The 27,610-nt window shown below is 54.2% G+C and overlaps 1 protein-coding gene and 1 long non-coding RNA gene across 5 annotated transcripts; one reads left to right on the top strand and one right to left on the bottom strand.

The window, feature by feature from the left end:
• The first annotated feature begins 210 nt into the window (after positions 1–210).
• LOC129649075 (uncharacterized) lies at positions 211–4,463 on the top strand. Its single transcript, XR_008712960.1, has 4 exons — positions 211–457; positions 897–1,074; positions 1,831–2,226; positions 4,168–4,463. It is a non-coding gene; the product is annotated as an uncharacterized LOC129649075 (long non-coding RNA).
• TBKBP1 (TBK1 binding protein 1) lies at positions 2,118–19,860 on the bottom strand. Of its 4 annotated transcripts, XM_055576053.1 has the most exons (11): positions 19,736–19,778; positions 18,237–18,367; positions 17,589–17,848; positions 17,084–17,206; positions 16,742–16,846; positions 15,544–15,724; positions 14,382–14,557; positions 14,126–14,187; positions 5,675–5,793; positions 4,765–5,492; positions 2,118–3,761 (listed from the first exon to the last, which is right to left on the bottom strand). In XM_055576053.1, the coding sequence occupies exons 3-11, from the start codon at positions 17,811–17,813 to the stop codon at positions 3,633–3,635; spliced, it is 1,848 nt and encodes a 615-aa protein (XP_055432028.1). In that variant the 5' UTR covers positions 17,814–17,848; positions 18,237–18,367; positions 19,736–19,778; the 3' UTR covers positions 2,118–3,632. The 4 variants fall into 4 exon arrangements, with proteins under 4 accessions (XP_055432028.1, XP_055432029.1, XP_055432030.1 ...); XM_055576054.1 differs by lacking the exon at positions 18,237–18,367 and having other exon boundaries at positions 19,736–19,860; XM_055576055.1 differs by lacking the exon at positions 19,736–19,778 and having other exon boundaries at positions 14,382–14,554; positions 18,237–19,130.
• Positions 19,861–27,610: the final 7,750 nt, after the last annotated feature.

The following is a 27,610-nucleotide window of genomic DNA, read 5'->3' as shown; positions in this document are numbered from 1 at the left end:
CTAAGGGAGAAATGGGACTGGGGGAGCAAGCAACCCTGTCAAGATATCACGGACTGAAACCCCCACCCCCTCTGTTCCTCCTCATTAGTCCTAATCAGCGGGGTGTGGTGTTTCTCATTAACACCGCTGACTCACCCACACACCCCTCCCATTTGCTAGCGATCAGCTTCCCACCCTCCTAACCCCTCCATACCCCGCCTCTCACATACACACACAGCAGCAGCAGCAGCAGCAGCAGCTTCTGATAGAAGCTCTTAATTCCTCAGCTGATCGCCTGGCACAGCTTCTACAGGGACCCAGGAGAGGGGTGGGGTGGCTGTAGGCTGGTAGCTCTGGCGGAGGAAATCAAAGATGAGGCCGGGAGGCCCACAGGGCAGCTGGTGGATGAAGGAGAGACAGAGGGCAGTGGGGCTGAAGCTGGGATGTTGGGTGCCGGCCTTTCTTCGGGCACTTGGAGGTGAGGCCACAGATGGCTTGGAGTCTGTGACTCCTCCCTGCCACTGACCCCCTCCTCCCCAAGTCCAGCTCCTGGTCTGTGCTGGTGAAAGTGAGTGGGTTCCCAGGTGTCGTCTCCAGCCTCCATAGGGTCTTCCCCCGCTTTGCTCCTGTACAAGTCGTCCCACCCTCCTCACCTCTCCAGGAGCCCAGAGATCCAGACCCCTCTGCTTCCCACTCTCTCAGGCCCTGGGGTCCCTGAATTACTCCCATAGAGTAACGAGTGTCCTCACGTCTGATCGCAGCCCAGATCCCGTTGGGAAGAGAAGTATGAGTGTTGGCAGGGCTCCCCAGCCCCTAGTCCTCTCCTTTGGGCAGCCATTAAGTTAAAGGCTGCACGTCTAGAGGAACTGGGCTGGGGAAACACTAGCTTTTTCTTCCTTCCTCCCCTTCCCTTCCAGCCTCAAGCAGCTTCCCATCCTGCATCTGAGCCCTTTCCCACGTCCCTAGAGATGGAGGAGACATGTTGCTGGAATCCACACCTGACGTTGCCATACTCACCCCCCGCCCCGTGACAGGAGTGTCCAGGTTGTGGGTAGCTGGGTTTCCTCACCCTTCAGACATATGCCCAAGGACCAGGTGAGGTTACACAAGCCATGCCCCTACACAGCTCATTTCCAGGTCATCCTTTGCCCTTCTTTTCAATGGCTGGGATTTCTCTTTGCTTTGTGTCTTTTTACCACCCCTAATTTTCTCGTGTCCTTCTAGCAAATGCTTCCAGGGATCCAAACAAAACCCAGACACCTGGGTGCTGCCTGCATCCATGGCAGAAAGAAAACCTCTTCCATGAAGTGGGAGAAAATCAGGGGAACTCATGTGCCAGAGATTCCAGAACCCTCTCTCCCAGGGCTTGTAAGAAGCCATGTCCCACGGGGATGTCTGTTCTTGCCTTCCCTGGCAGTCAGGACTTGGCTGCAGATGAAATCAGGGTTGGATAAGCTTTTAGCAGCTATAGTTGTCAACTGCAACAGAGGAGCAGGGAAGTCTCCCTGTGGGGGCTGCACGTTGGCACGGAACGGGGAGGGATGTAAACCCCAGGTCTGGAGCTGGACCTTGGGTCTTCAGTGAGCAATGGCTCCTGCCTTTTGCTTTCAAGTGAATCCTTGGCCAAAAAGTGTCACATGGAAATGAAAGGCACCAAGATTTGATGAGTAAGTAGCTCAGGCCCTTTCCGAAGACAAGAGGGCACGGCCCAAGCTGGGGCAGAAGTCACGGGTTCACGACCTGGCTCTGACCTCCCAGGCTATGGCACTTTTCAAGGCAGCCGCTGAGCCGCTCCCCACTCTCTGACCCACAAGGACATGGAACCCAAATAAATGTTCTTTCCTTTTTGAGGCTCCAGTCTGGTTCCTGGCATGAGAAATCATTTGATGAAAAAGAAAAAAATAGTGCTACGGGTAAATGAATCCTCAGGCTACAGAACCTCTACCTGCCAGACCTGCTGGGAGGGAAAATTCACGAGTCCCTGACACCTGCTCAGGGCTGGTCACGAAGACGTCCTCTGCTGCTCCCCATCTGTTCCAAATAAAGTCCACATCACAAGTCACCTGTAGCCACTCGCATGCCTGCGTCTCCAGAACCACCTGGGAATACGAGGGCCCTAAGCATCCCCTACTTGCCCTCCTGTGGTTGTGGTTACTTGAGACAGTTTCCAAGACCTTCTGCCTCTAAGGGTTTCGTTCCCTCCCTCCCCCAGCCACAGAGAGCACAGACCGAGCGCAGATGGAACAGGTAAGTTTTATTTGGACTTTCAACTTGTTTAGAGAGCTCAGGGGCCCCACCTCCCCTTTCCAGTCCCCCTTCCCTGTTTCCCCTCCCGAGGGGGACACTCAAGGTACAATGCCATGTGTCCCTGGAGTCCTCAACCCCTTGCCTGCCCCGACACACCCCCACCCTCCCCTGCACTGAGGGGGAGGGGAGGGGTGTGAGGAGGTGGGGGGCCCGGAAGAGTTGGATCAGAATGGTACATGCACTGACAGCAGCACCCACTGCCCCCGCCGGGCTGAGGCCTGGGAGAGGCTTGCAGTGGAGGAGAGTGGATTCATCGCGGGGCAGCAGGCTCTTGCCTGGGAAGCTCCCCACCTCAGCCCGGGGGACCCCCTGGCCTCCTGCTTACCCGTCCTTCTGAGGGTACGACTCTGAGGTAGATTTCACAGAGGGAATGTGGGTCGCTGGGGTGTGAGAAGGGGGTTAGCTCTTTTGAAGTTGATCTCCACAGCACCCTGGGCCCATCCTCAGGTTTTGGCCTGGGAGGCTGGGCTGATGACATCCACCCAGCTATCAGAGGCTGAGTCACACCTGGGCTCCAGGGCACCTGTGGTGTCGGGGCTTGAGTGGGGTCAGGTTGGGGGGACGCATCTGCCTTAACAACCTGCGCCTTGACGCTGGGGGCTCCAGAAGAAGGGCATGGGCCTGGGAGGCAGACACAGATGGTTCACCGGCCTGAGGGTCATGGTGCCTCAGGGCAGACTCTTGGGGCCAGATGCTCCAAGTCCTTTAGGGTCCTCCCTCTCCTCTCCCACCCTCCCTATTCCCCAGGGTGGGCTGAGGGGGAAAACAGGGCTGGCCTGCAGGGAATGGCAAGAAACAAGATGCCTCCTTCCCCCATTGGGGGGGCCCATGCCACGAGCTCCAACCTGGCCAGGGGATGGAGGAACCGGCATCAGTGTGCAGGGCAGGCTCTGGGACCCCACAGGGAGGCACTCCCTGGACAGAGCACAGCCTGAGAAAGGTGGCCATCTGGGTTGGGGCTGGGGGAGCTTCTGGAGTCTTCTGAAACCCTCCCCTCTCCCAGGCCCAAGCACTAGACACCTTCTTGGATCCAACTATTTGAGAACAGAAAGGCAGAAGGAGAGGCTGGGTAGGATACGCCCCTCCCCATCCCAGCCCTTCCCACCGCCCCAGCAGTAGCCAGGGAGCTGGGGAGAGCCTCGGCTGACCTCCCAGGAAGAGTCAGGGCTGAGTGGCGCCTGGACCAGGGAAGACGGCACACACGTTGACTCAGTAGCTAGTGGAGGTATCTGGGGGTCGCAAGGGGCAGGGGCCCCCCACGAGATTCATGCAGCATTCAAAGTGAGTGAGTGTTTGGGGGTGATGGGAGAAGGAGGAGAAACTGCCAGTGGGTGGGGCGAGGCACCCTAGATCTTGCTGTTCTCCAGGTGGGAGTCAATGTGTTTGATGAGGGCATCATCTGGGTACCCGACTGGGAAACCCAGCTGGCAGAGGGGGCAGCTGAGGATATCAGAGCCCACTGTCTCCATCAGCAGCTGTGGGGAGAGAAAGGAGTTGTTTATGGTCCACATCCGTCCTTCACAGTCCCCACTTTCCAGCTTGCCCTTTCCTAGGACTCAAGCAGGGAGCGCTGCGGCATGAGAAGGCGTCTGGGCACTTCTCCTACATCACCCCCTTCCTCCCCCTCCCTAACCACTTTCCACCAGTTAAGCACCCACTCTCCCAATCCTGGGCATGGTGTCCCCAGGTGGTGCTGAACGGGGAGATAGGTATGCTCAGCCTGCCAGGATATCTGCAGCAATGAGGGGAGCCAAGACCCAGACATGCCCTCAGAATTACTCAGACACAGCTCCCTGATAACTCAGAGCAACGGATAACCCTAACAATGTACAGCCCCGAAATAATTTTGTCTGACTCTGGAATGTATTTTGGTCCTTCCAGGTGGCAAGGGTTGGCTCTGACATCCAGGAAACTCACTATTTCTGTGAAACGATACAGCCCTGAGAAACGGTTGTCTTCTAGGACAGACAGAAAAGGGCAGGGGCTCTGAGGCCTGATGAACAGAACTGAATGAGCAGGGCTGTCTCTGTCGGGACCCAAGACCGGTGTCAGCATGGCCTCCATCACCAATTAATAGATGTTTACTATTGAGCCAGGCACTGTGCAGAGTGCTTTGGGTTCACCGCCTCCCTCTTGAGAATTCTCTAATGGAATCAAATAATAAGTCATTGTCCTCATTTTCCAGATGAGAAAACTGAGGGCAGAAGAAGATAAAGAAGCTGCCCGAGGTCCCAAAGCTATTAAGTGTTGAAGTCCAGAATCAAAGCAAGGACTGCCACTCTGAAGACTGGATCTTTAACCATGAAACTGAACAAGTTTTAGAGTCCGGCCCCAATTCAAGCCAACAAAACGCCACTGGAGAGAGGGGGACGCGCCGTCCGGGGGAGGAGCGTGGAGTCAAAGGAAGGGAGCCCCGCCCATCATTCGGTGCGAAGCCGACGGCGGGGCTCCCGGGTCTACCGGCCAGAGTGCACTCACGTTAATGGACGGCCAGGACTGCGCGTGCTCGGCGTGGGCATAGGCGGTGGCGGCGGGCGACTCGGGGACCGGGAAGCCCGCGCAGAACGAGGCGCAGCGGATGGCGCCGGCCTCCGGGCTGGGCGGACTGGCGGGCACGGCCCACTCCTCCTCCTCTGACGGCTGCTTCTCGAAGCGCAGGCGGATGCCCTCGAAGGCGCGCCGCGGACTGAGGGGCCGGCCGGGGCCGTAGAGCTCGCCGCCGTAGGCCCGCGGCTTGGGCAGCGTGGCCGCCTCGGCTTGCAGCCAGGGCGAGGAGGCGCCCGCGTAGCCCGCGCCCTCCGCCATCTCTGAGTAGCTGCGCCGGCCCTGGAAGCCGGCCTTCACGTGGTGGCTGGGCGGCTTGGCGTAGGCTCGCTCGGCCAGCGTCCTCTCCCCGGGCGGCGGGGGTGGCGGAGGCCGGGGCTGCGGGGCCGGGCAGGTGGGGGGCCCTGGAGAGCGGCGCTGCGGGCTGGGGGACTGACACGGCGGCGGCACCGGCGAACGGCGCTGCGGGACGGGCGACGGACAGGAGGGCGAGGCTGGAGAGCGGCGCTGCTGGGGCGAGGGGCATGGGGGCCCAGGGGAGCGGCGCTGGGGGACAGGGGACTGGCACGGGGGGCATGAGGGCGCCGCGCGGGCCGGCGGGGAGTGCGAGGGGCACTGGGGGGCCGGAGAGTGGCGCTGCGACAGCGGCGAGTGCCTCTGGCCTAGAAGAGAAGCGGAACACGTCAGGTGACAGTGGTGAGGATAGAGGACTTCAGGACTGGGGAGCCTGGGCCTTGCCGGCCACCAGTGCCCACCCACTCTCCTCCCGAGTGGAACAGGCCGGGGCACCGGGGAAGGAAGTGGAGGGTGGCCACTGCTGCCCTCTGCCCTCTGGTCCTCTCACCGCCACTCCGGGCCTGCTCCTGCAGCAGCGTCCTCAGAATCCTCCCCTGCAGCGAACTCAGCTCCCGAAGCCGGCCCAGCTCCTCTGTCAGCTCCGTGTAAGCCAGCGCCAAATTCACCCTGAAGGACACCCAGTCACCTGGGTCAAGGCTTGACCGCAGCCTGCCCCGACCCTGAGGTCAGAGGGCAGAGAGTGGTAAGAGGAGAAGGGAAGTGGGTTTACTGTCACAGCTGTGGAGGAAGAACGGCCTCTGCCCTGGCATCTGGCCCTCCCCTCCCAGACCCTCCTACCCCCGCTGCAGAAATTCTCTTGGGCATTAAGGGCCACCTCAAAGGGGAACCTCTTCCAGGGGGTTCCCTACAGCTTACCTGGGGCTAGGGCAGTGGTTCCCAAGACAATGGGCGGGGGCTGGAGCGCTCAGTGATTTCAAGGGCTCCCTGAATCTGTGTATTCACTGAGCACTGTCTGTGGCCTGAACACATCTCATACAGGTATGTGTGAATGTGTTTCTAATCTGTGCAGAAACTGTGGTGACAAATAAAACACAGATTCATCAAAAAGCTGCACTGAATTCATAGTAGCTTTTGTTGCTATGAGTTTTCTCAAAGTACTCATACTAATAGTGAAGTACAATCTGCGTATGGGGGCGGGGGGCCAGAGGAGTTCTCACCTTTGGAAGATTAGAGACCGCTGTTGCACAGACTATGAAGAGCCCCATTCTGTAAGTGAAGACATGGCCTCCTGGCTTGGCAGAGGTGCCGACTGATACACTTGAACCCAAGTATGCCTAGGTCCACTGCTTTGCTCCTTTCAGCCTTGCAACTCCCAGGACCACCAGGGAGCCCTTTACCTGGAGATCTCTGTGAACAGCTATTGTGCCCAGCACACCTCCAGGGGGCACCACTCACATTAAGCACCTAACAAAAGTTGCCTTCTTCTGGAACTTCACTGGGAGTTCCTCAGACACAGAGATTATCATCACTGTGTTCGTATTCCCAGCATCTTGTCCAGGATCTGGTACCTGGTAGCTGTTCAGTAAGTCAATATTGAATTGAGCCTCTCTTACCATTTTTCTTTCTTGTTCCCTTTTTTTTTCCTCTTTTTTGCCAGGCCATGCAGCATGCAAGATCTTAGTTCCCTGGCTAAGAACTGAACCTGTGCCTCTTACTGTGGAAGTGTGGAATCTTAACCACTGGACCACCAGGGAAGTCCCTCTTCCCTTTTTTCCCTCCTACTTCCTGCTCAGGCCTCCAGGGCACCCACCCTCATGGAGCTGGAACAGACTCAGCAAAGACTTCAACCACTTCCTTTTCTCTCCCTTTCTCTTTGGGTCCCTTTGACCCAGAATTGCTGAATGAAAGTTACCATTCTCAGCACTGCCCCTACTCTCTCTCCCACCCTAGCCTGCACACCTCCAGGGAGCCCATCCTGACATCACAGGAGACTGTGCCATGGCCTTGGGTCACCGCCTTCATCTCTGATCTGGGCCTGAACAGAGCCTGGGAGGCAGGGGATATTGTTTCCCCAGATCTTGCCCCCTCACCCAATCCAGAAGGGACTCTGAACTTTGTGGAAGTTGGAGCTGGAGGGGAAATGGCAGAGAGAAGCTTGGCCACTCCAGAGGGATTTTGTTTCGGGGAGGCGGGGGGCGGGGAGGTTGCCCCAGTAGCTGGGAAGCAAGGAGAGGGCCCTGCTCTCATCTCATGGTAACAGGACATGTAAGAGAGGATACATGTGAATGGGAGGGAGCAAAGGGAGGTGTGAGACCAGTGTGATGAGTGAGGAACAGGGTGAGTGAGTGAGTGAGTGGGTGTGTGTGAGTGTGTGTGTGTGTGTGTGTGTCTGACCAACCACGGAGAAGAGGACGGGAAGTCGTGAGGTTAGGGCTTCAGAGGGCAGGAAAAGCCGAGGTGCAGCGGATAGATGGTGACTGAACTCCCTCGCTCTTGCCTTGTTCTCTCACTAATCCTGGGGCACAGCTGGGTGGAGGGGGAGCCCCTCCCACAACAAAACTATTTTTAACTCATCTGGGCCAAAGCCAAATTACTGCAAACAGGCTGGGATTCTGGGGAACAACCCCATTTCTTAGGGAGGGAGAGTGCCCGCTACCAGTCTGATGGTGGACAGGAACAGAGGGAAGGAGTCCTTTGAGGAGCCTTTGCCAAGGTGCTGCAGCCTCTGTCCCATCTTATCTCAGCCCTTTGATGTCCTATGTCCCCCACCCTCCTCCTTTAGCATGGGTCTGTGGGAAGGAACGGTATCACCCTCATCAGACTGAGAGGTCCAGTCTATGGCCCATAGTAAACTGGGGACTTCCCAGTGGAAGGCTCCCCGCTTCAAACCAAGGGGATCTGAGGGTAAGAGCTGCATCTCTTCCCTCAGACTGGGGGCCTTCCAGACAATCATGCTAACCCCCCAGTGGTGAGGGCAGGAGGGGGCTCTGGGTAGGGCACAGATGGAACATCCCCTCTGACCGAGCAGCCAGTTTCTCTCCCCATCTGCTTTCACTGCGTATCTCAGGTGACAGATACAGGTCGTCGCCTTCACACCCTGCCTCAGAGATCTCACCTGCCACACTCAGTTGCCAGGCCCCATCTCTCCTCTTCCTGCCTTCCTCCCCTTGTCAGGAGCTACCCCAGTTTCCAGCACCGAGTTCCTGGCACCCTCCTTGCAGCAAAATAGACAAGGTAGCAGGAAATGGAAGGGAGAAGGCCCTAGCCCAGAACGCCCAGCCCCTCCTCCAGCTCTGCCCCCGCCCCCGCCCCGCTGCCCCGTGTCCTCCAGGAGCTCCAGATAGCCCTCGAAACTGCCTCTGAGACCCTGGGCAAGGTTAGGGGGACCAGACCTGATGCTCCAAGGCGCTGTGAGACCTTCTTCCTGCACTGGGTGACTACCTACCTCAAGATTCGCAGGCCCGGGCTGCTAAGTACGCTAATGACTTGAATGACTCACGTTAGAAAACACTGCCAATTCAGTGGAAAAAAATCTCAACTTCACAACACAACCAAGAGTTGCATGCGTGCACCTGAATATACATTCCGCTTCCTGGCCCACACCTGAGTGCTATTTTCCACCATCATGGCTGTTTGGGAAGGCTGGGTCAGGTGAACAGCAGCAGATGCCTGCATCTGGGTGCTTCCTCATTGCTTAAATTATGGAGAAGTTCCGTCTGAGTCTCTCAGAACTTGGGAAGCACCCAGAAAAGAATCATAATCTGTATGAGCCCTTATCAGAGGCCAGGCATTGTGCTAAGAACTTAATCTTCAGGACAACCCTGCAGTGTTGGCTGGCTTGTTACCTCCATGTTACAGATGAGAAAACCGAAGCTTACAGAGGTTAAGTCAGTTGACCAAAGTCATAAAGCCTAGTAATAGTGGAGTTTCTGGAATGGGAGCTCTGGTCTCCTGGACGCTGAAGTCGAGGCTACTGACTGCTCAGCTATCAACTGCCTTCCAAGAGGATCAGGGAAAGGGGAAAGGATAGGTGGGAAGGCAGCAGAAGGCTAAGAGGAGGAGAAAGAGGCTGGGGACGTCCAAAGTGGCCTGGGATCCCTGAGCATCACCAGCCCTGCCCGGGGAGGGGAGAGCAAGGTGCTTGACACGTGTGGAAGTGGAAGAACAGAGTTTATATTAAGAGGCCAGCTCAAGGTCACAGAGCAGCAGTGGCACAAAGCAGGGACTCAAACAGGCTCTTGGCACCTCAGCCTGCTGAGCTGGCACCTTTGGAGAAGCCAGAGTGCAAATGGCAGTGCTGGCAGGAAATAGGGCTCCGAGCCCCTGTTCACCATTCCACCCTCTGTTGACTTATCCTTTCATTCTTTGTTTCCACGAATAATTCAGGGAGTTCAAAAACTCAGGTGAAACAATCATCTTCACTGTTATTGATAAAGCAACAGAGATGAGAAAGGTTAGAGACCTAAGCATCTGCCTCTGTAGAAGGCCTCTTTCTGCCCCAAACCAGCTGGGAGACACACAGGCTTCTGAGTGCAGTGTCTTCCTGGTTCACTGGGTGCCCTGTGATGTGCTAGAGCCTCCATGAGGATGCGGATGTGGCAGGGTCAAGATTCAGGCTAGCACTGGGTCATGGGATTAGAACTAGGGACGGGCTCGAGGTCAGGATTAAGGCTGGAGTCAGGGTCTGATAAGATCATCTTCCGTCAGGACTGGAGACCGAGTTGGGGTCAGGATGAGGGATAGGGGTTACAGGCAGGGATGGGATCAGGATCAGAGCTGGTCATGTGGTCAGAATCCCTGGCTGACAGAATCAGGAGGAAAACAGAAATCCAGCATTCCCAGCTCCTCCATCCTTGCCCATAGCTGCTGCCCCCGCTGCCCCCCAGCCACCTCACCCTTGCGGGGGCATTTAAGGACCAAACTTTCCACTACCCACAGGCACACCCAGCACTAGTCTTCCCGCCCGGCCTGACCCTCAGGGAGGGGACCACAGGCACCGGGCCGTGGAGCGGACTTGAGGTTGCGGGCTGGGGGGAGGAGGAAGTCGCTTGCAACAACCCAGCGATCTACCACTTCCTTTCAGGCGCCTTGAGCCCCTTCACTCTCCTCGACCAGCTATGACTTGTGGTCCACAGAGCCCGGCTCTTCATGGCAGCCCCTGCCACGCTTCCAGCTCAGCCAGATCTTTGTGTCTAGAAAGCCTCCCCAGACGCAGCTAAATGGAGCAGTTTCACAGCAGGGTTGGAATCAGAGTCCTCCTCCAGGCTGGGGGCCCACAGATCCCAGTTTGCCCAGGGCTGTCCTGGTTGACAGGAGTCACCTGGCAGAATTATTAATAGGCCCTCCTTTCACTTTCAAAAGTGATCAGTCAACAAATCGGGCTGCTCCTCGTATAAGGACCTCCGACCTGGACAAGAATTTGAACCATAAAAACACCACAGAAGTGCTATTACCCCATCGTTTCAGGACCTGCTTGGTATTTGCACTTAATTTCTCTGATTTGCTCAGGGGACAACACTGTCACGTGGTTTTTGGTGAGACTCAAATGAGATTTTATAGGTAAACTGCCTTGCACGGTGTCTGCTGGAATGAGGACTCGGGGAAACGCCTTGGAGATGGGAGGTGAAAAGGGGAAACCAGTTTTGATCCATTTAAGGAGATACCAGCTCAATGAGTTTGGTTTGAATGAGGGGAGGATGTGGTGTTCCTCATCGAGGGAGAGAGCGTGGGTAAGAGCTGCTCTCTGCCTCCCTGGCAGGGAGAGGGTCAGAGGTGGTTCAAAGCCCACCAACCCCTCAGACCACAGTTAGGTAGGCGTGGTAGGCCCCCGACTTCAGAACCCCTCCTCACCCTTGGGGAGCCCCGAGGCTGCAAGTGCTCAGGGCTTCAGTCCTGTGGGCCGGGCGTCCGGGCTGAAGGAAATTTGAAAGAAAGGAAGTAGGGAGGGTGAGAAGCGTGAAGGGGGAGGCCCTGGGCCCGCTGGCTCTGGGGCATGAGACTGAGCTCAGGGTACACGGGGGTCTCCGACTTCCGTCCTGACCCCCCTACACTGCCCTTGACCTCTGTGCAGAGTTTCCATCCTCTCTCTCTGAGTTCACACTTCTCCCCTACCACTAACCGCAAGCCCACGCAGAGGCTTGTGGGCGGAGAGAGGGGTGGGGGGGGTGGGCGGAAAAGCACCCAGGCTGCAACCTTGAGCCCCCCATGTTGGGGAAAAAGGCCTGTAGTTTTCCCCCTCATCGCTCATACTGAACCCCCATCTTCTCACAGGTGCTCCCCTCGTGGATGAGCCCCCTCCTTCACTGGCCCTGCACCCCCTCACTGAGCCCCTTCTAGAAGCCCCTCTCCACAGTCGCCCTTCCACCCTCAGTGCTAGCCACACCCCCAGGAAGGCCACACTCAGGACCTGAGACCCTGAGTAGGCCAGAGGAGGGGGCCGTGGGTCTGCACCTCTCGCTTGGCTGGGACCCTTCTGGTCTCCACTCCCATCTCTTCCTTCATTATTGCCTTTAGCCCCTGGTCACTGAAGGCGGGTCACCTTCAGTGGCCCTTCCCCAGGCACTGACCACCAGATACTGGGCTGACCAAACGGCCGGGAAATCTTGCCCCGAGGTCAGATTTGGAGGGTGGCGATCTGGTCTGGGTGCCCATTGTCAGAGGAACACTGACGATGGTCTTGTGAACCAGGGGCTGGGATAGGGGAGACTGGAAACCTTGGGGCTGGGCCTGCCTCCAGGCCTGGCCCCTCAGCACCGGGTGGCCTCACAGAGGGGAGCTAATAGAGGCAGCGGCAGTGCGGGGAAGGCTATGTGAACAGCCAGGACTCCCACGGTAGACGTGACGACCACCCTGGAGGCATCCACGCCAAGGAGGGGAGCACCTCCTGGGATACAATGAGTTCCCACCGAGGCGTGGGCTGGACTCAGGAACCTCAGTGGCCCCCTCTTCCGCCTTCACACCTCCATCCAGATAACCCACCTCGGCTATCCTCTCCTGGAAGGCCCACATGTAAAATTCCCACGCACCTGAAGGGTCAGGCAGAAGTAGAAGGAAAAGGAGGGGCTGGCGTGGGGAAAGGAACTCAGAGCACGTGACAGAGGCCTCCCCAGGTGGGAGGACAGGGGAGGGAGCACTCGGGAAGCAGCTTATTACTAAAAGGAGCTGAGCTTATAAGAAAATAAAACTACCGGGGGAGTGAGGACTTCCTCTGAGAATTAACTCTTGCCAAGCTGGGGCTGTCCAGAGATGCTTGGCCTGAAAGGAACTGTCAAGCTGGGCAGGCAGGGCCCGGCTGGCTCCAGGGGCAGACGTCCGGGAGGCCGTGAGGCAGAGTCCAAACCATGGAGACCCGGGGGAGGAGCTGGAGGGCACCTCTGGTAGGACCAGCCAGGAGCAGAGCCCAGCTCCCTCTGGCTAAGAGACAGGGTGGGCATAGGTGCCCTGTAGCGGGAAGGAACAGGGGCTGTTCCAGCCAGGATGAGTGGCATGGATGGCACGACCTCCAGAGGCATCTGTGGGAGGGAGTCTCTCTTACCCACTCACTCGGCCCCTGGGGACGTGCCACCTCTTCTCGGCCTCCCCCACATCACCTTCCTCTCACATCCCTCAGCAGTGATGGCCCGCTGAGCCTGTGAGGGAAACCTGGGGCCAGCGAGGTGAAATCAGCAGAGCTGAGCCACTCAGCATCCCAGGAGGGGTCCCTGAGATCCGAAGCCTGGCTGTTCAGACTCCAGCCAAAAAAAAAATCCTCTCTCTGGGTTCAACCTATTGAGGGAGGCTTCTCGACTGGTCTTCTGGGAGGGAGGTAGATTCAGTGAGCCATAAAGGGAGCTACGGTGTGACTTTAGGGGCAAGCTAGGATTCTAGAACATGTGTGTGTATGTGTGTTTTCCGGGTCTGGGCATACAGGCTAGGACAGGCTCTGAGCGCCAGCCACAAGCTAGGGTGGACCCTCTCTGCAGAGGCCCCTAACAGTGAGGAGTCCCACCCATTAGTCCCACAAACTAGGTTCTCACTCCCCAGCTATCACAGCTCCACCCAGGTCCTCACCCCAGGATGCAGGGGGAGGTGAGCATACCCCTGACTGACCAGAAGCAGAGAGGAAGGTGAGGAGGCCCAGGGGGTCCCGGAGCCAGGTGTGTGTGTGCTGGAGGGTCGGCTCCTGCCCTCTCCAGGCCTCAGTCTTCCCCACCAATGAAAGGAGGGAGTCTGCATCACACTCCTCATCTTGTAGGGGGAAGGCTTAGGCGGAAGGAGGTTTGTGCTCTATTTCTCAGAAAGTGGGAGAGGAGGAGTTCGGGTGCGGATGTGAGAGGCACCAGGCTCACTGCTGCCAGGCTGCGTGCACCCTCTCCCTGGCTGCCCAGTGCTGCCCCAGAGGCCCCGCTACTAGGCGCCCTGCTGGCACAGCGCCCTTCCCGCCTACTGCTGCTCCTCTTTAATGGCAGGATCCCCAAGGGACACCCCAGTCTAATATGTTCTAATTCCCGACTTGCTGCTGCACGAACTCAAGGAAGTCTGTCCTCTCCTAAGTCTTAGCTTTCTCTCTCCTGAGGTAGGAAACAAGATACCACAATCCTGAAAGAGACCATCATCTCCTTCCTCCTCGTCAGGGAGGAGCTGGTTAACCCAACTGGCTGGGCCTTGTTACTGGGATAGCCAATGAGTCCCAGAGAGACCCAAAACTCACCAGAGGACACAACACAGCAGCAAAGCTGCCGAGAAAGTCTCTCTCAGCCCAAAACCTCGACAAGACACAGGCCTGGGTGCCAGAGAAAGCAAAGGGAACCTCCTAGAACCTGAGCATGCCAGAACCTCGCCTCCTTCCCTGTGAAGGACACAGAGCCACACAAGCAACCCAAAACACAGCCCTGACTGCTTGGAAGAGAGGTTCCCCCAAACAATGTGGAGGGGAAGGAGTGAACCAAAGAGGGAACCTGGAAAATGCCACCCCCTGGGTTGCAGAGGTTAAGAGGAAGAGGATTACAAAGTGACTTACTGATCATCCCCAACTCTTTTCACCCACGCCATGTCCCGCTCCGACTGGTTGGAGGCTAGATCCTAAGGGAAAGATGGAGCAGTCAGACCCCAACCTCACTGGCCTGGACCTCCCTTCTGTACCATTCCCAGGGTGGGTCTGTACTCAGTGAGGAAACCCCAGATCTCTGTAAGAGTTCTTTCCAGCAGCTCCCAGCACTCCACAGAGCTCCACAGGTGCCAGAGCAGGGGCCTGGGGTTGGGGCCCCCGCTTTTACCTGGGCCCGGGTCTCCTGCAGCTGCTTCAGCTCCCCCTGCAGCCGCTCACACTCAGCCTGGAGCTGCTCCTCCCGAAGCTGAGCCCCTCGGGCCTCTCCCTGGGCAGCCTCCAGAGCCTCTTCCAGCCGCCGCCGCTCCAGCTCACTCATACTCGGCGTGGCGCCTGGCCAGCCTGCTGCAGAGGAAAGGACAATGTCACACGGGAACCAGCTGCTGGGTACCCTCCACCCACTCCCAGATTAACACAAAGTGAAACAGGTGAAAACTGCAGCATGAGGGTTCCAAGAGAGACAGCCGGACGGCAGCCACCCCCGGATGACAGATAAACCTCTACTGAGAGCAGAGGGCAACGATGGGCTGAGTTGCATTTTCTAACCTTCCTGGAGGTCAGGGGAGAGACAAAATGGGCTTTGGAAGAGTTTCCCTGGTCAGACTCTCGTCCGCAAGCATCCTTAGGGGCCTCTCCTAATCGCAACAGACAAGCAGGGGGACTCTGGGTGGGGCCGCCCTCTGCTGGCATATATAGGAATTGCAGGAGGAGGCTGTGAATGAAGGATTTAAGGGCTGGATGTCAGTTGGGAGAAGCTGGAGTAGTGAGGTGAGGGGACAGTTGGTTAAGGAGGGATGAGGTGATTATGGGAGAAATTTAAGACAGTATAAGTTGAGAGCCGAAGAACTGATGCTTTTGAACTGTGGTGTTGGAGAAGTTTCTTGAGAGTCCCTTGGACTCCAAGGAGCTCAAACCAGACAATCTTAAAGGAAATCAGTCCTGAATATTCACTGGAAGGACTGATGCTGAAGCTGAAGCTCTAATACTTTGGCCACCTGATGCAAGAACGGACTCACTGGAAAAGCCCCTGATGCTGGGAAAGACTGAAGGCAGGAGAAGAAGGGGACGACAGAGGATGAGATGGTTGGATGGCATCACTGACTCGATGGGCATGAGTCTGAGCAAGCTCTGGAAGATGGTGAAGGACAGGGAAGCCCGGCATACTGTAGTCCATGGGGTCGCAAAGAGTCAGACACAACTGAGTAACTGAACTGAACTGAATGCGGTGTTGACTAACAATCTGAAACCCTGGAGGTGTCCAATGGGGTTGAAATGGGGGGCTGGCTGGGGGGACTTCAGAGTATGGAAATCAGGGGTCACTGAGAGCTCACCGTGACTCAAGTTGGATCCCCCTCTCAGTGCCAAGTAGTGAAGGTCCAGATCAGCACAGGGCGGGGCAGGGGCGGGCGGGGGGCTCAGGCTGGGAAAGTCTACATCCCGGAGGCCTTGCTGCTGCCGAAGCTGCTGCTCCAAACCACAGATCTGCCGCAGGTGAGTCTCCACCAGGGCCCGCTATAGTGGGAGAAAAGAGGGTGAGGGTCTGCACCAGGCCAGGGCACCCCAATGGGCTCCCTAAACCCAGGACTTCCCCACGTCTGGGTATCCATCACCCCTCTAAACTGAGCGGAGGCCCCAGGTCACACATCCCAACTCCACTCTCCAAGTGGCCATGAGTACAAGGTCCCTCCCATCAACTGCAATGCAGATGTTTCTGCCCCTTGCAAAGTCACAGTTAATGCCTCTTCCCTGTCACTAACACAGAGAAACACTTCTAAAAACACTCAGCCCCCTATCTGAACACTGCCACCCCCTCAAGAGCATAAAAGCTTCCATTTGTATATGTGACGTAACTACTATGGGCTTTGTGTACCTCATCCATAATATGGGGCTAACCACACCTACCTCTGAGGTCAGTTTGTTACAAGGATTAAAATCAGTAAATATACCTGAAGAGATAAGAATTATGCCTGGCACACAGGTAAGTGCCATGTAAATGTGATTAAGTCAAAGCATTTTTACATGAATGTCCCATAACAGCTCAGCAAGGTTGTTATTATTTGCCCCACTTCTCAGAGGCAGGACAGAGGCTAAGTGACTTGACCCAGGTCATAGCTAGGAGTCAGTAAGAGACCATGTCTCCTGATTGACACCTGCCCACTTGCTCACCCGCATGGCCATACTGTGACTTAGAATCACACACAGGCCAAGGCCCATCCCAGCAGTCACAAACACTTCCAGTCCCCTCTGCCCTCACCCATACAGCCTTCCAGCACAGTGCTATAGGCAGAGGGTCAACCCAGCATGAGACCCAAACATACAGACTCACAGTGTTCTACAGGGCTACTCACATAGTCATCTTCTGTCACTGCATAGTCAGGATGTACACAGAGCTGCTCACAACTTGTATGACACCCACAACCCCACTCACCAGACGTGGACACTCACAGACAGACATGAACACGCGGTGTGCATACCACAAGCACACAGCCAAGGTCACACCCTCAAGCACCCAGGCTCCTTGGACCTCACCATCTCCCCCAGCTCCGTCTCCAGGTCACTCTTCTCTACGCAGAGCTTCTCGTAAGCCTGGATCATCTCCCCAAGCTGTTCTTCCTGCTCCTTGTTTTTCTGCAACTGGATGAGGCACAGAGAGGGTAGAGGGCAGCCAGAGTCAGGCCTACCTTGACTTGAGGGCAGAGCAGCACCCTGTGCCTCCCACCCCCACTGCCAGCACCCAGTGGAGGTGCAGGCGGACTTGAAGCTGGTACTGTGGAGGACCATGGCCATCCATGATCAAAGAGACGGAAGGCCAGAGGCTAGGGTTGGGGATTATCAGAGGTGGATTGGAACAAAGACTCGGGGAGGGCTCACCTCATGCTGGAACTGGTTGAGCCGTTGCTGCAGGTTGACTTTCTCCACCTCCAGCAGGGAACCATCCTTGATTTCATATAGAGAGAAACCGTGCTCCTCCCCAAAGTCACTGATCAGTGGGTACTGCAAATGAGGTAGGCCCTCAGAAGAGCTTCAGCCTAGCTGTGTCCCCATCCCATAACCTGACTCAGAGTTCTAGCCTCTCCCTCCCAGTTCCAGTGGGATCTGTTCATCCTAATTCCCATGGCCCAGGAAGCGGTTCCCACCAACCAGATCTTTTTTAGATCTAAGGTCTAGCGCTCCTAAGAGGATCCCTCCCGATCCCTTCCTGATTGGTGCTGGGCTCTCCGGAGTCCCCATCCATCTAGAGCAGCCACAACCCTCACGAGGAATCCTCGAGTGCCCAAGACCCCTCTTTCGGATCCCTGGAGTCTCTGCTGGATCTCCAGCAGCCCCCTCCCCTGCCACACACACAGTCAGACCCCCATCACACCCAGGTTCTGACCTTAATCTCGTAGACTTTGAGGCGGCGGCGGAGGGTGGCATTCTCCCTCTCCAGGCCCCCCAGCCTCTCCTTGATGTCTCCGTAGGCTGTGATCAGGGCAAAGTGGGAGGCAGAGCACATGTCCTCTCCCAGCGAGGGGTCTCCAGGGGCATCCAGCCACACCTCACTGGGCCCCAGGGCCTCCTGGGTCAGGATGCTGATGTCATCCTCAAACATGGACTCCATGGCAAGGGCCTGGGCCACAGCCCGCCCTGGGCCTCCTGGGAGAGCAGGAGCAACGGTGGGGAGGGGGGCCCAGAGCTTGTCCCAACACCCCTTGTCCTGGCCTGAGGAGCTCTATGGCCAGCTGAGATGCAGCCTGGTCCTGCCCCTGTGTCTCACAGCTCCCTCCCAGACCCATCTTCTCTTCTCTGCTGCCCTGGGGAAGGGGCTGGGACCAGAAGCAAGTAAGACTTGTGGGGGACAGAGGGAGCGGTGACAAATAGGGACAAGTAAGCGAAGCCAGAAGCAGAGAAGGACTCTTTCTGGAACTCAGGGAGACCTGTGGACAGGAGAGCGCTGCCTTCCCAGCACAGGGGACCCAGATGAGGCCTGCCTTGACTTGCTCCTCAGCCCCCTCCCCACCCCAGGCCTCACTTCCCCAAATACCTCTCTGACAAGCTCCTCATGCCAGGCCTCCGGCACCCCTGGCTCCTCCCTAAGGAAGGCCCAGTGCTTCTGGGAGGGTCAGCCCCACCACCGTCAGCACATCCTCTGCTGGGCCCCCGCCCAACTTCCTCCTGTAGGATCCCAGAGTTCAGGAAAAGGAAGCGCCTCCCCAACTCACACTGGGTTTGTGGCAACCCTCCAGGCCCTCCTCACCCCTGACCAGGGACCCACAGGAAGTCCTCGGCTGTGTCTGAGGAAACACAGAGGGGAAGGGGGCTCTGGGAGAGGCCTCGGAGCTCAGGTGAAGAGGGCAGACAAAGAACTCCTAAGCCCAGCCTGTGTGCCTGCACACAGGGAAGTGGGGAGCCCTGGGAGGGGACAGGAATGACTCAGGGCTCCCGAAAGAGTAGGCGAGGGGGTGCGTGTGTACTTCTCCTGGCCCTGTTTATGAATGTGTGTCTGTGGCTGGCATGTGTGGGGGGAGTGTGTGTGTCTGTGAATGAGTGTAGGTGTGTCATAGTCAATGAGCGCCTTAAGCGGGGATGCAGGCGGGGGTCGGATGGAGGGAGAAGTGACCGGGAGGCCGTGAGTGTTTGTGCGTGTGTGCACGCGTGCGTGAGCGTGTGTGAAGGGTGGGCACGTTCGGGGCCGTGTGTCACGTGAGGCACTATGGGAATGTCCGAGGTGTGCGCGCGCGCCGGAGCATGTTTGCGCGTAAGAGAGGGGGCTCCCGAGGTGTGAATTGAGGCAGTGGGGTCCGCGACCTCCCAAAGCCGGGCAGCAAAAACCTTGGATGGAGAGGGCTCGGGCCCAGGCCCCAACACCGCCCCGCATTAAGTGTCAGGGAAACGCGTGTGACCGGGTCTGAGTAAGAAGTGTGTGCGCGTGTTTGTAGGGCTGGCCCCACCTTTAACCCTCTCCTCTCCAAGCCTATCCCCTCTCCCCCAGCTCCGCTCACCAGCGCTCACCACACCCCCGACCCCCGGCCGGCCACCTCGAGCCCAACCCCACGAGCTGGGGCTCTGCCGCCTGGGCGATCGCGACCCGCGTTTGCTTCCTCTGCATTCTCTCCCTTCGGCCCAGCGGCCCCGCGCGAGCGCGACGACAAGCGTATGGGGAAGGGGTGCCTCCTCGGCCCGGGCCCCTTCTGCGGCCCCTTTAAGAGCCGCCCTTTAAACCCCTTTATCTCGGCCGACAGAAATTGTCGCCCCTCCCCTCTCAGAGGCCGAGACCAGGCAGCCCCCTCCCCCACTGCCGCCGAGCCCCGGGCCCCTAGTCCACCTCCCGGGGCCGGGTAGGGGGCTCCGGAATCGGTGCGGCCTGAGAAGCGGCAGAGGAGGGGGGAAAGAGAGAATGCGAACGGCCGACGCCGGACCCTTCCCCTCCCTGCTACCCTGGACCAGCTGCGAGCCAACCTCCTCTCCAGCCCACCCCGCGACCCCCGGGGGCCGACCCTGGGCGCCGCTCCCCTCCCCCCGCCCAGCCCTACCGGGACTCACAGCTGCTGCCGGTTCCTGCTGGTAATCGCAGCTTACCCCCTCCGCCTGCTCCCTCCCCAGACGGGCACCGGTGCCCCCACCCCCCTGGCACCGCGCTCCGCTCTCGCCCTGTCGCCGCCGCCGGGTCTCTCCCCACCCCCCACCCCTCCCCCCAGCCCCCCTCCCTCGCTCCCGCCCCGCTCCTCCTCCGCCGCCGTCGCCGCCGCCGCCTCCTCCTCCCCGGCTGCTCCGGGTTTCTCTGGCTGGGAAGGCGCCACGGACCCCGCCGCGGCCACCACCACGTGGCGAGGGGCGGCCGGCCCCCGCCGTGCGGCCCAGCCTGGCTGCGCGCCCGGCGCCCACCGGCTCCCTGCCGCGCGGCCCGCGCTCCGCGCCCCCTCCCCGACGCCTCCCCACGCAGTGTGGCGTGGCGGGTGTGTGGGGGCGTCTGCGGACAGCGTAGGGACTCGGGTGGTGCGTTGGGATTTGCTTTGAGGATGTATATTTTATGGGAAAGTGAGATTCTTTATTGGATTGTTTTGGTCTTTGCTCTTTTGAGAAGGAAAACATTAGACCTACTCTTCATTGCTCTTGGGGGAGGGGGCATTGTTCTGATAATAAATCCAGTAACCGTAGGGTTCAGTCAGATTAGAGTTAAATCAGTAACTTTGGAAATGAGAATGAACTGAAGAGATACAAGTTCATTAGGAAGGACAGCTTCCCTCTCTCACACACAACCCCCTCCCCCAACACACAGAGGCACCCACAGGCCAGCGAAATGAACAAACAGATTTCACCCTTTCCACAGAGTACTTGAGCACCTGCCAAACTGCTGGGCAGGAGTCACAAGTTTTTGTCCCTTTCCCACTGTGTGACCTTAGGCAAGTTACTTAACCCCTCTGAATTAAATTGGCGATAATTCCTGACCTGGACAACTGTAGAAGAGGAATGGGGATAGGAACTAAAGGTGATCTGTGACTTGTCTCCTCCGGGGTGTTAAAATCTTTTTGGTTATTCCCTGATGGATTAAAAAACGTGGGCAGAGGCATGGTCAGCCTGGCTGCAGTAAGGAATGATCTGGGAAATTCTGGAGGACTCTGGCTAACTCCTGACAAGCCAACCCTGGAAGCAGGGTATAGGGTAAGTCAGGGGCTTTGGGTGGGTTCAGCATTTAGCTTGAAGCCTCACATCTGGAGAGAAGGTTCAGGCTGCTGGGAACCTGAGCCTACGTTTTTGGCTACTGGAGGAAGGGGTGGTGAATGTGGAAAGGACAGGAAAAAAGGTTTCTTGCTTGCTGTGAGCTTTGAGAAGCAGCAGCAGCAGCTCCCATTTTGCCCCACTGTAGGGAGAAGAGTGGACTGAAGGGTGAACTCCTCCCAGAGGAGCCAGCAGAGGCTCTGTACTCCTTCCTTTCAAAGAAAGGGATTCTGACTGGCTTTCTACCTCCTCCTTTTCCTGCTGTTTTCCCTTCCAGTCTCTCCTGCTAGCCTTTTACAGTCCAGAACACTGGCTCTTTTCTGAGCCATGTGGGACAATCCACCTGCCCTTTAGATATGAAGGCTACCCAGCTGGGACCCCACTAATCCAGAGGGCTGGGCAGGTGTCATCTTCCTTAAGACTGTACAGGTTCTCTTCCAAAACTCTTAGAAGACCAGGCAAAAGACTGGAGGCTGGGCTTAAATGTAGTGGGTTGCCTGAGGTCTTAATGATCATGCATTGACTGGGCCATTAACTGGACCTGAAACTGACTGGCAGACCTCTCACTGGAAAGGGTAATGGGCCCAGGTATAGTCTAAGCACACACTCTACAGGATTAGTTGTCAGCTCCTGATGCTTCTGAGCTGGTCAAGGTTCAGCCCTGAGTCACCTGGCAGGGCCAGCCCAGTGATTTATCTGGGATTCTAAGCAGTTGGTAGCAAAAGCCCAACAGATATTATGCCTGGTTCAGGTGCCCCCAAAATACCTCCTTGGAATCTAGATCTAATTTCATAGCATCCCCCCATTTCTGGCTCTGTTGTTTGTATTGGACAGACATTGAGAACAAGGACTGCATTTTATCCGTCCTTATCCCCAGCTGCCCTGATAGTACCTGCTCACTGTACACTTATTCAAGGATTTCTTGAACACCTTTTGTCTCTCCTGCCCTCATGGAGCTTATGTTCTAGTAGAGGAGTCAGATGGGAAAAAAAATTTAATAAATGAAACAATTATAAATTGTGATAAAGAGTAAGAAGACACAAGGGGCAACAATAAAGAATAATTTTTTTAGGGGGGGTGGGAATCTGCTTTAGATAAAGTAGTCAGAGAAGGTCCTCTGATGAGGTAATGTTTAAGCTAAACTTTAAAGGGTAGGAAGGAGTGTTCCTGGTTGAATAAGTGGGTGAAGTTGTGTGACTTTGGATGTTACCTCTCTCACCTGAGAAAACCGGCGATTGGTCTGAATCCCTTCTAAGAACCCATATTATCAGGGTTCATCATAATAGAGACAGAAAAAGGTAAAACCCAAGGTCCTGGGGAAAGTGGGGGGTGAGAGGAAAGGCGGGAATGTGGTGGATGGCTGGGTTACTGGTGGGAGAGACAGAAGCAGGGCCCAAGTCACCCCAACATGTTTTCTCCTTGGAAATCATCGGGGTGGGGACTGTCTCCCACTCCCAGGACTCTTGCTCTGGAGAAACACTCTCTTTCCTGTCCCATTCTTGCCTGAAATGGAGGCGGTGGTGTTAGCAGCTGGCAAAAAGATTGAATCAAAATAAAATGCAGATGACTCAAATAGAATCAGGCAGGCAGAAAAATTGATTAGACTCATGTGACAATGCTGGATTCGGTTGCCACCTTAGCCCTCCCGTTCTAGACCCTAGAAAATTAGGGTTTGCTCCAGAACCATCCTGGGATTCCAACTGTAGCTGATAGTCTTCCATCATATCAGAGGTTTGTTTGCACAGTGGTGGCAAGACTCATTCCTTTGCCAGATCCCCGTTTCTGTGGCTGTAACGTACATCCTCCAATCAAATCTGCAAGGTTTGGGTGCAAAGTTTATAACTATTTTGTGCTTCATGTTTTTCACAACTATGTGCATTTCTGCTGTCTCCCAATTAAAAATTAGTCTATAGGCATACCTTGTTTTATTGTACTTCATTTTATTGCACTTCCCAGATACTGTTTTTCACAAATTGGAAGTCTCTGGCAACCCTGCATCGATCAAGTGTATTGGCACCAATTTTCCAACAGCATTATTTTTAAATGAAGGTATGTACATTTTTTTTCAGACATATTGCTGTTGCACACTTAATAGACTACAGTATAATATAACTTTTATGCACAGGGGAAACCAAAAAATTGGTATGACTTGCTTTATCAAGATGATAGTCTATCAGGACGGTCTATAACAGAATCCACAATATCGTTGAGGGAGGTGTACCTCTACTGAATTTTTGAATACTATGTGCTGTCCAGCAGACGTGAGCTCCATGGGAAGGAGGTTTTATTTGCTTCATTCACCACTGTATCCCTGGAGCCTGGCACATAATTCAGTGATAGTTATTGATCAGTTAATTAATGCTTGTTGAGGTCCTGTGCTTAAAACTTTCTATTTTCCTTCATTGGGATCCCTATTTTGCAGACGAGGAGTCTCCCGATCAGAAAAGAAGAATTTGCACAAGGTTATACTCTAAGGACTTAGAGTATTTCAAAGGGCAGGGCTCAGAAAATAGGAGGCATTGCTCATTGCAATGAAGAGCTAATTCACAGGAAGCCATTTCTTAATTCTTTTCTTCAGGATGGTAACAGGCTGCCCCTCTGCATCCAGAGCTCAGGCCCGGCTCCAAAGCTGAGACGTACTTTGCTTTCAAACAAGAAGGTATGTTCCATACCAAGAGTTAAACTCAGGAACTTATGGCCTGGGAGCACTTGGGAGAGGGAACAGCTCAGGCCTCCTACCCATGCTGCACTGCCCAGGATTGGCTAATGGCACAGGGGTAATTCAGAGGTGGAATGCACTTTCAGGCCGCCAGGCACCAACATCCACCCTGCCCCCCGGCCCTGGTTCCCCAAAGCTTCTATCTCAGAGGGCAAGTGAAACAGAAGAACAGGGAGAAGGTTCAAACTCCAGTTGGGAGTAAAGTTGGCTTTAGGAAGTATGTCACACATCTCCCGCCTCCATCCTTGAGCTGAGTTTGACAGTTGACAAATGGTTCACAGTGGACCTCATAGAATCAAGGCAAAATGACTTCATCATTTAATTCCAAAACCCCTTCATCCATGTCTCTCCCTGCTTGTTACCTGTAAGCTCGCTGGGAGCAGTGGCTCATCTGCTCCTTCTTGAGCCACGCACAGCAGTCTACAACAGTCCAGCGGGACAAGCACAGCATGGGGAGCCAGCACTGCTTCGCTTACCGGTCTTTGGGCAAGGTTCTTGCCCCTTCTGCACTTCACTTTTCTCCTCTGTGAACTGGGACTAAAATGGTGTCTTTGTTATAGGGTTGATGAGGGTTACTTGTATTAGTTTATTTAAGATGCTTATTACAAGCCTGGCATCTTGTTAAGTGCGTAAAATGAACACTGTATGACTAACTATTGACTAATCCTGCTCCCATTTCTCTAACCCAAGGTTGAGAGGCTAGCCTGAAGTCATCCAGCAAATGAGGGTAAGAGCCAGAAGCCCAAGCCTCTGCCCTTCAAAGGCTAAGTGATGCCATTTCAGAGACTCCCTCAACTGTACTAGCATGTCATTAATTCAACAAATATTTATAAAGGTCTGCTGTACTTCAGACACTGCCCTAGGCTGAGCAAAGACAGTCAAGGTCACCAGATTTGGGAGCCTTCATTATAGTTGGCAAATCTGGCAATAAATAAGCAACAAATGTACCTTTACATAGTGCTGTGAAGGAAACGGATGGCCTATCTTATATACATACAGTATGGATCCTTGTTTTATATCACTAAGATGGACAGGATCTGTCTAGGACAAATCAGAGAAAAGCTTGCCTTTTGGCATCTGACTGGCCAGGGTTTGAACTCTAGCTCCATTGTGACCTTGGTCTGATAAATTACCCTTTCTGCCCCTCAAGCCTGTATATTCTCCCATACAGCATTCTGCTAAGGTTGTGAGAATTAAGGTATAATACAACATAAAATCTCAGCGTTTACAGTTTTTCACACCAGGGAGGTCAGGCTGGAATCCTTGACGAGGCCAGGTGCAACTAACCTTGTACTTTTATGTCCTTTGTCAGTGTTAGTTGAGAAGGGAGTTCAATAGGAATGGGGAATTATCTGGAGGACTGTTGGGAAGATTCTTAGGGGACGCAGCTCCTCCTCATTAGATAATGAACAGATACCATTCTTTGCTCCAAGTATACTTTCAATGGAGAAATGTTCTTGCCATCACTCAAAATTTAATGCAGTCTAGTAAGAATTACAAGTTACCCTCTAAAACCCAGTAATCTCCAAAGTTGGGTACAGAGAAAAAATATTAGAACTCCTACTTATATTTATTTTTCATATAATTGCTTTTTAATATCTATTTTTGTGTCTTATGATTACACAATATATGGGGTACAGTAGTACAGGTATATAATTTATCAACACATAGGGGTATGCATGATCAAAAATTTCTTACTGACGGGTGTGCAGTCAGAAATGGTGAAAGGCCACATGGAGGCTAAGGTAGGAAACGAAGGTCAGCCCTCATTTTACTCGCCCAACATAAAGTAAGAAAGTGCATTTTTCCATAAAGTAGCCTGCAGGCATCTCACTGCAATAATAAACCGCAGGGTGAAAGAAAGGACTGTTTCTTAATCTCAAATTAGTGTTCTTTCCTCTCTAAGTTTCGGGCCTAGGGGGGCAGAGGTGGGGAAAGAGTGTAAGCAGAAATTAAGTACACGCTGCAAACTAAAAAATCCAACTTTTGGATAAGCCATTAGACAGACCAGATCATTAGCCTGAAAAATATGCACAAGACAGGACAGGCTCCAGCAGTTTCAGAATTCTCTGGACAGGAAACCTCCTCCACGTAGTTCTCTCTCACTGCCTCATTTGTAGGAAATTGTTCCTCACTCATTTCCCACTGTACTACAGCAGAGCTTGTCCTTAGATGTGGCCTTCCTCTCCCCAACTCACACATCTATCATCATACATACCAGCTTCTTTCAAACAGCTCATTTCACCTCCAAAAAGGTGACACCATCTAGAACCAAAAATGAAGCAGCAAAATGTTGAAAATAAAAATAAAGCGGACTTTATTTAGAAGATAAAGGTGGTGGTATCAGTTTTGGTTAATGAAGTTGGGCTCAACTGTTTTAACAGGTCTTTTACTGCCATCACAGACTGGCATGCCAAGGGCATTCTGAATGCCAATTACAGATTGAAGTTGTCTAAAAATCCAAGATGCTATCAAAAGCTGATGGAGTTTGAATTTTTCTTCAACTTGGACCAACACACTTTTATATAAGAGTGTCTAGATTACTTGGTTCTGAAAATGAAAATACTACACTGAGCAATTCCCCTCCTCCACAAGTCCCTAAGGCAATGTTGCAGTTGCCTCTGACAGCCAAAATCTCAACATTTCAACAGAAGGGAGCTGGGAGGAACTGGGGAAATGAAAAGCAAAATTAATAAATGTAATTGTAATTGATACAGGCAGCTGCCACTTGTGGCAAACCAAAGCCTAGTCTGATGCCCATTTTCTTCACATTTCACTGACATCTTACCAGACAGTAATGACATTCTTGAAGGAATGTGCCAAGACTAGAGTGGGGAAGGCCCAGACAGTGAGTGGACAGAATGCATTTTGCATCCAGTTGCCTTAGGTGGTACAGTTGATTAAGGACAAATACCCAGTGGGAAGACCTACTAGCCAAAGGTAACTAGAAAAGAGGATAATAAATGCATAACCAGTGCAAAGAAAACTGCGAGGCACCAAGACCACAAACCAACCAGCCCACTTTCCTCCTCTCCATCACTGAACGGATCTGGGAGAAAGCATTAGTAACAGCACTTGTCAACTGCTTCCCTGGAACAAAACATGACAAAACACACGGAAGGTTTTGTTTTCGTTATGGTTCTCGGTGTACTTTATTCTCCTGCTGTCTAGCTAAGCAGCCCACACAGGACAGAAATGGGTAGCACTGAGGAATGATCAGATTTTTTTTCTCCCCAATATTCCTGCCCCCTCCCTAAGCCCTGACCAACCCTTATCAGGAATGGTTAGTAGATCATCCTTTCCGTCAAGGAACAACTAAAATTTAAACAAGGCATTGGAAGGCCAGGTCTCTTCATAGGGCTTAGGAGCTGGTGTGAGCTTTTTATTCACAATGGAGCGTCTTTCCTTCAAACACCTGGATTTTTTTTTTTTTTTTTTTTGTACACTGGTTCATAGATCGGCACTTGACTTTGAACCTGGCACCAAAAGGCACAATATCTGATACCCTGTACAAGAGCTATTAGAGATGCTGCCATATGGATGGGCTAAACTGAGCCAATCCCACTTATGAATGGAAGGCCTGAACAGGGAGTTGGCAGAGAGAAAAAAATGTAAGCCCATATTTTTTGCTAGAATGGAAGTAAAAGTGGGAAGTTAAGGTCTTAGTTTTTAATCCTCCAAATACCAGGAAGCAATTTAAAATCTTCCTTGGTGCTTTTGAAAGCAGCATATTCAAAACGCCAGCAAAAACTCCTAATAATTGCAAAACCAAAAGGGGATCAAAGCTCACCGACATCCCTCCTTATTGCTGAGAGAGGCTAAAACCAAAATTCAAGGTGCCCTGTTCCCTTGTAAAAGGGAAAAAAATTGTCTGATTTATCGTTATCATAGCACATCACACTTTAAACAAAAATATTAAAGCGTGTGACCAGGGTAATGTTTTGACACCATTTTATTAATCTTCAACTTCAGTGGAAAAA

The sequence above is a fragment of the Bubalus kerabau genome, chromosome 4 (genome assembly GCF_029407905.1).
Source record: "Bubalus kerabau isolate K-KA32 ecotype Philippines breed swamp buffalo chromosome 4, PCC_UOA_SB_1v2, whole genome shotgun sequence".
Classification (NCBI taxonomy): domain Eukaryota; kingdom Metazoa; phylum Chordata; class Mammalia; order Artiodactyla; family Bovidae; genus Bubalus; species Bubalus kerabau.
The sequence above is the reverse complement of the archived record's forward strand: the minus strand, read 5'-3'. Positions and strand labels throughout refer to the sequence as shown.